The sequence below is a fragment of the Oryctolagus cuniculus genome, chromosome 18 (genome assembly GCF_051225735.1).
Source record: "Oryctolagus cuniculus isolate XC-2025 breed Fujian yellow rabbit chromosome 18, ASM5122573v1, whole genome shotgun sequence".
Lineage (NCBI taxonomy): Eukaryota > Metazoa > Chordata > Mammalia > Lagomorpha > Leporidae > Oryctolagus > Oryctolagus cuniculus.
In genome coordinates this window covers 13,433,520-13,440,543 of record NC_142884.1, presented here as the reverse complement: position 1 = coordinate 13,440,543, position 7,024 = coordinate 13,433,520, and the positions used below count along the sequence as shown (strand labels likewise).

The window sequence follows — 7,024 nt, the reverse complement described above, 5'->3', positions numbered from 1 at the left end:
TGGCTTCAGACCTGCCCAGCTCCTACGTTTGGGGCCATTTGGGGAGTGAACCAGCAGAACGAAGATCTCTCTCTCTCTCTCTCTCTCTCTCTAACTCTGCCTTTCAAGTAAAAAATATAAATATTTTTAAAAAGTGTAACACCTCCAGTTACGTATAGTGCAAAAACTTGATCATGATAATAAACAACTATGATCCGGTTTATGTACAAGGAGATCTCACATGGTCATGGAACATCTGCAATATCATTCAATTCCATTTGAAAGCCAGAGAGAGAGAGAGAGAGAGAGAGAGAGAGAGAGAGATGCCTGCAACAGCCAGGGCTGGGCCGGGCTGAAGCTGCACGCTGGGAACTCCATCTGGGTGTCCCACGTGGGTCCCAGGGAGCCAAGGACTTGAACCGACCCCTCTGCCCCTCGGGGTGTGCATCAGCAGGAAGCTGGATGGCAGACGCAGAACCGGGCGGTTGAGCCAGGCACTGCAGTATGGGATGTGGTCGTCCTTAACGGACGCACTGGACGCCTGTCCCTGGCTTTATCTTTCGGTTCTGGAATCAGGCAATGCCACAGCCCACAAAGTGGAGTAAATGCTCCCAGTCTGGAGTCTCCCTCCGGACTCTCCCGTGTTTTTCTGGCAGAGGGCAATGGGGCCCCACACGTGTGGGAGGCGGGGTCGCCTCGCGGTGTCACGCTCCTGGCTCCGCCTCACGGGGTGCACCTGTGCAAGTCCTCCCTCCCTCCCTCTGCTCCTCATGACCACGCCCACTCACACGTGCCTACGTGCTCCCCTGATCCAACCCTCCCCACAGCCACGGCGAAGCCGGCCTGGTCGTTAGCACAGACTTTATTTGCACGCCCATCTTACAGGCCAGGAAGCAGGGACAGACAGCGCCAACAGCTTGCCCACCGTGCTCGTCGGGCGGGCTGAGCGGCAGAGCCGGGGTCGTGCCCAGGCAGCCCGGTCCCGGGGTCTGGCTTCGCCCGCCTCTCACCCTGATGCTAACAGAGATGACAGCTGACAGCGCAGCTCCCACCTGGAGCCCAGGTGGGTTCTGCGGGGGCGAGCATGGGCCACCGTGGAGCCAGAATTACCCGGCGGGCAGGGCAGGACGTGGCGGTTTCCTGCCCCGGGCTGCCCTGGTGACCGGCGAGGGGTGGAGGGAGGCAGACGGAGGGAGAGGGGGTGGAGGGGCTCGGCTGAAGGGACCTCGTTCTCCAGGGAGCCGCACCTGCCCCCTAGGCAGCGAGCCCCAAGGGCCCTCCCAGCGCGCAGGCCAGCAGGGCAGCCAGCAGGAGCAGGGCCCCGCGGCGGGGCGCCCGGGGCGGGGCGGCGGCGGCTGCGCCCTGGAAGCTCTGAGTCACGGAGTCCCCGTTGCACAGGCGGCCCTCGCAGCAGGAGCCCTGCAGGTCGATGGCCGTCCAGGGGCTGGAGGTGCCCGCGGTGGTGCAGGACGGCCGGTGGCAGGTCCTGATGTACACGGGGACCGAGAAGTTGCCTGGGGGCGGGCAGCGGGGAGGCGTCAGAACCGAGCCAACACCTTGGAGGTGGCCGCTGTGCCGGGGCCCAGACCCATTGCAGGTGTGCCTCGGGCCAGGCCGCGCCTCTCCTCTCGGGCTGAAGTCTCCTTTCCTCCCGCAGGCCAAAGCCTGGCTTCCTCGCTCGTCCCGAACCACGCCCCCTCCCTGAGACTAGAGCCACGCCCCTCAGATGAGAGCCAACACCCTTCTGGTTAGAGCCACGCACCTCATGTTAGGGCCACGCCCCTCACACTGGATCCCCGCCTCCTCCCTTAGAGACACGCCCCCTCAGGTTGGAGCCACGCCCCCAGGTTAGAGCCACACCCCCTCAGGTTAGTGCCACACTCCCTCAGGTTAGAGTCCCGCCTCTTCAGACTGGAGCCCCTCCTCCTCAGACTGGAGCCACGCCCCTCACATTAGAGCCACACCCCCTCAGATTAGAGTCCCACCTCTTCAGACTGGAGCCACGCCCCCAGGTTAGAGTCCTGCCCCTTCCCCAGCCAAGCCCGGCGGCCCAGCACGCTCACCGACGGTCATCCGGCCATTGCCCTGGAAGCAGACGCTCTGGTCCTGGTGACACTGGACGCGCCGGGCCTTGTCGAGGGCGCAGTCCTCCGGGTGGATCCCCGCGCAGGCGTAGCACTCTGTGCCGCTGAGCGACGGCGGGTCCGGCACTGGCGGGGGCAGAGGCACGGCGTCAGGCGAGGGCTCCGCGCGTCCAGCCCGGCTCCGCGCGCCCCCGCCGCCGCGCCCCCGCCGCCCCGCACCTGGGCTCAGGTTGGGGATGCTTTGGTGGGTGAGGAAGTGGCGGTTGCACCAGTCGGTCTCGCAGCCGCGCACCACCGAGTAGTCGGGCGGCAGCGCGTCTTGCTCGGAGCGCGTCTGCCCGACGTACGGGCCGGTCCAGCAGCCCTTCTGCACCAGGGTCACCGGGGAGCGGTAGCCTGCGGGCGCGCGCAGGGGCGGCTGGTCATCCTCTCCCCGCCCCTTCCTCCACCCACTTCCCTCTCCCGCTCCCCTCCTCCGCTTCTTCTTCCCCCACCTGCTCTGCCCACCTCCCCCGCCCCCACCCCCGCCCCTCTCTTGCCCTGCCCTCTTTGGCCACCCCCTTCCCCTCCCTCCCGAGTCCCCGGCCCCCTGGCTCTCCGGGGCCTCGCCCAGCCTCTCACCAGTGTCCAGGGCCAGCACGGCCTCGGAGCATCCGTAGGCACAGGAGACGTTGGGAAACTGCATGTTGCTGAGGTCAAAGGGGCCGAAGAAGATGTGCCGGAAGCGGTGGCAGTGCAGGGCGTGGGACCCTAGGGTGGGGCGTGGGCGGGGCCACAAGGCCCTGAGCTGAGCTGCCCCCGGATGCCAGGGCCCCACCCTGAACGTGACAGCCATGCCCGGCCGCTGGGACCTGAGGGAATCCCAGCCTGGTGACTTTGAGGGAGCCAGATGGTGGTGGCTGTGTCCATCTGATGGCAGAGGGTTTGCCTCCCTGCTGCCAGGCCAGATTCTTTGTTCCCCTTTAGGCTGTTCCGGATCTCCACCCTCCTCCAGGCAGCCCTCTGAGATTCAGGTTAGGGAGGAGGAAGTGACTCACTCCTGTCCTGTCCATCAACACACCAATCAAGGTGCTGATGGACAACACAGTGCAGCGTGGACACAGTGATGTGCAGCAAACACACACACAAACAGGGGCGGGCGTGTGGCACAGTGGCTAAGACACCGATGCACTCCCACGTCCCGTATCTGAGTGCCTGGGTTCAGGTCGGTCCTCTGCTCCTGATTCCAGCTTCCTGCTTATGTGTACCCTGGGAGACAGCAGGTGACAGCCCAAGTACCTGGGTTCCTGCCACCCACAGGGGAGACCAGGATGGAGTTCTGGGATCCTGGCCCAGGCCCGGCTGCTGCCAGCATATGGGGAGTGAACCAGTATAAGTGGAAGATCTCTGTTTGCCTGTCTCTGTCTCTCTGCCTTTCAAATAAATAAACAATAAAAATAAGACACACATACACAACTGGCCCCAGCGATGCATGCACAAAACACTTAAACTCTGGCATAAACACGCAAAGACAAATCGACACAGGCAGGTGCGGGATGTCCCACGTGCAGCCACTGCAGTGGTCAACACTGTCATGGGGACAAGGGCTCTCCTGGCCACCCATCTAAACCCCCCCCCCCCACGAGCAAGGCACAGAGCCGGGCACACAGAAAACCATGCAGACACCAAGGCCATGTGCAGCAATGACCACACACACAGAGACCCAGAGCGCAGGAGACCATGGGAGACACAATGGCGGACCCGAGAGTCAGACAGCCAAATAAACCAGAAACCACAATTACGCCTAAGTGAAGATGTGCACACTGAGACCGCAAAGACGTGCAGTTTGAGATCACACACAGATACGTGATACATGGAGACATAGACGACACACATACACATAGAGAAAACATCGGAACCCCTGAGCACACTCACACAAAGCCCCAGCCTACAAAGCAGAGACGTGGCTGTGCACAACCCTACACACATCGCTCTTCCAAAGGAAGCGAAGCTTGGGCACTTGTTCAAATGCCTGGACGTGGTACAGGGAAGCACACACGGCACAGAGGCCAAGGTCCCACACAGAAACCAAACTCAGCCACGGATGAACAAATGGAGCCGAGCGTGGGAAGAGCCGCAATCCCGTCTCACTGATTCTGCGCGTGGCCACTTCCACTCTCAAGTCACAGTGTCCCTGTCCTGGCCCCCATTAGGGGAGGGCTCGCCCGAGGTGAGGCTGAGACCCTGCCCGGTTCTGGAAGGAGCCCTGAGGAGTGCCTTGGAAGGAGGGGAGGGCAGGAGGCCTGGCAGGGAGAGGGGCACCCTCGAGGGGGCAGAACGCAGGAGGGGACCGGAGAGGAAGTGGACATGATCCCCAGTCTCTGCCCTCGAGGCCCAGGAGTGTGAACCCTCAGCCCTCCTCCCTCAGACCCAGGGTCCAGGCCCCCAGCAACCTCCTCCCTCAGACCCAGGGTCCAGGCCCCCAGCCCCTCCTCCCTCAGACCCAGGGCCCAGGCCCCAGCCCCTCCTCCCTCACACCCAGGGTCCAGGCCCCCAGCAACCTCCTCCCTCAGACCCAGGGTCCAGGCCCCCAGCCCTCCTCCCTCAGACCCAGGGATCCAGGCCCCCAGGCCCTCCTCCCTCAGACCCAAGGGTCCAGGCCCAGCCCCTCCTCCCTCAGACCCAGGGGCCCAGGCCCCAGCCCCTCCTCCCTCAGACCCAGGGGTTCTGGCCCCAGGTCCTTTCTTCTTATGGGACTTAGAAGTTGGGGGTACCTGTCCAGAAGAACACAGCCCCAAAGAGGCAGAGCAGAGAGGTTCTGGGGACCCCCATCGCCGGCGCGCGCTGCTGAGCTGAGGCACCTGGGACAGCTCCTCCTGCTCTGATTTGCTGCCTGGCTGGTTCTCCCTGCCGAGCCCCAGGCACCCGGCTGTGCAGCCTGGCCAGCATTCCTCCACCCCGCCCTCCCGCCGTGGGGCTGGTCTCCTCCCCGTAATGACAGTGGGGCCAGGGTGAGTCGTGGGGCTGAGGGAGGAGGGGCCCAGGTGGGTACCCCTAATTTTGGGGGGATTTGTATGCTGCTGGCTTTCTCCCCATCTCCTCCCCACCCTTGTCTCGGCTGAGGTTGCTACATATGGCCTCTCCCTGAATTTCTTCCTTCGTCCCCAACACACAAGACCCCCACCCTCAGACACACAAAGCTTCCATTCCTGGGCCAAGTCTCCAGGACCAGACACACACACACTCACACACACACGCACCTCCTCTCCAAGAAGCTTTCTCTGAACCCCATCTCCCAGTACCCACCCTGTCCCCTAGCCCTGACCCAGCTGAGCTAAGCTTGTGACTCCTCCATCTGGCTGTCAACTCCTGGGGGGCCTCCAGGGGGGAGTGAAGGAATCCATGAACGAATAAACCAACTCACAGGTGTCAAGAGAGAGAGGAACAGACAGAGTCGTGAAATGCAGAACTAGAGGGGACCCTGATGGGCTGGTGTGCCCTCCGATGGTGTTTAATAAGTGTTTCTTACATGAATGAGACAATAAAAAAATCCCCAGAGATACAGTGGGTGGCCAGGTGGACATCCTGGCCCCTAAGGACACAGGCAGAACTCAAACACCAGGCAGGGACGCTTCAGGGGGGGCCGGCGCTGGGCGGAGACCCCAGGTTGGCCCTCCGGACCTGGGTCACCTCTCGCTGCTTGGAGACGCTGCTGGCTTGGGTCAGACCCACGCAGTGTGCCGTGCAGCAGGGGGGTGCCGGGCGCGTGCACAGACCCAGGATCATGGAGCCACAGGTGGCTGGGCTGAGCTGGCATGATGGCAGTGACGGGGTGGGTCTTCCTAGACCCCTGGGCATTGATGAAACTTGAGCCAGGTTTCCCCCGACCCCGCGCCCTTGACCTCTGTTTTCTCAGAGCACTGCTGTGGTTTGAAAGTGACTCCTGCTCCCCAAAGTTGGTTTTTTTTTTTTTTTTTTACAGGCAGAGTGGATAGAGAGAGAGACAGAGAGAAAGGTCTTCCTTTTGCCGTTGGTTCATCCTCCAATGGCCGCCACGGCTGGCGCACTGCGGCCGGCGCACCGTGCTAATCTGAAGGCAGGAGCCAGGTACTTATCCTGGTCTCCCATGGGGTGCAGGGCCCAAGCACTGGGGCCATCCTCCACTGCACTCCCTGGCCACAGCAGAGAGCTGGCCTGGAAGAGGGGCAACCGGGACAGAATCCGGCGCCCCGACCGGGACTAGAACCTGGTGTGCCGGCGCCGCTAGGTGGAGGATTAGCCTATTGAGCCGCGGCGCCAGCCCCCAAAGTTTATATGTTGGAACGCACCCCAAATCCATAGGTTGTCGGTCGGTGGTGTTTGGGGAGGGGCTGTGGGAGGTGATTGGGGCCAATGGGCCCCCCCCACGGAGGCATCAGCAGCTCTGTAGGAGGAAGAGAGACCCGAGAGGCACCTTCTCTGTCTGCCCCATGATGCTCTCCATCATGGCCTGACACAGCCAGGGGCCCCGATAAATAAAATCTTAAAAGGATAAAAAAGATTGGAAACAAATGACGTTACACATTCCTTAAGGAATAACATTTAAAGCGTCATTGTCATAAGGACATGTTGGATTTTTTTAAAAAAGATTTATTTATTTATTTGAAAATTAGAGTTACACACAGAGAGAAGGAGAGGCAGAGAAAGAGAGAGAGAGAGAGAGAGAGAGGTCTTCCATCCGCAACGGCTAGAGCTGGGCTGATCCAAAGCCAGGAGCCAGGAGCCTGGAGCCTCTTCCGGTTCTCCCACATGAGTGCAGGGGCCCAAGCACTTGGGCCATCTTCCACTGCACTGCCTTCCTAGTCCATAGCAAAGAGCTGGATGGGAAGTGGAGTAGCTGGGACTCAAACTGGTGCCCATATGGGATTCTGGCACTGCAGGCGGTGGCTTTACCCGCTATGCCACAGCACTGGCCCCGACATGTTGGATTAGTGGAATTATTT

At 61.5% G+C, this 7,024-nt stretch overlaps 1 protein-coding gene across 1 annotated transcript; it reads right to left on the bottom strand.

Annotated features, from left to right (window-relative positions):
- Positions 1–821: 821 nt before the first annotated feature.
- Positions 822–4,949, bottom strand: LYPD5 (LY6/PLAUR domain containing 5). Its single transcript, XM_070063547.2, has 5 exons — positions 4,817–4,949; positions 2,685–2,813; positions 2,283–2,459; positions 2,043–2,189; positions 822–1,493 (listed from the first exon to the last, which is right to left on the bottom strand). Exons 1-5 carry the CDS (start codon positions 4,872–4,874, stop codon positions 1,234–1,236), a joined length of 771 nt encoding a protein of 256 aa, XP_069919648.2. The 5' UTR covers positions 4,875–4,949; the 3' UTR covers positions 822–1,233.
- Between the last annotated feature and the right edge of the window lie 2,075 nt (positions 4,950–7,024).

Bases quoted from the DNA above. Each gene is read 5' to 3' on its own strand.
- LYPD5 (XM_070063547.2), bottom strand. From the start codon at position 4,874: ATGGGGGTCCCCAGAACCTCTCTGCTCTGCCTCTTTGGGGCTGTGTTC. The intron at 2,190-2,282 runs GTGCGGGGCGGC...TGCCCCCGCCAG, and splicing joins CATCCCCAACCTGAGCCCAG to TGCCGGACCCGCCGTCGCTC. The intron at 1,494-2,042 runs GTGAGCGTGCTG...GCCCGCCCCCAG, and splicing joins CAATGGCCGGATGACCGTCG to GCAACTTCTCGGTCCCCGTG.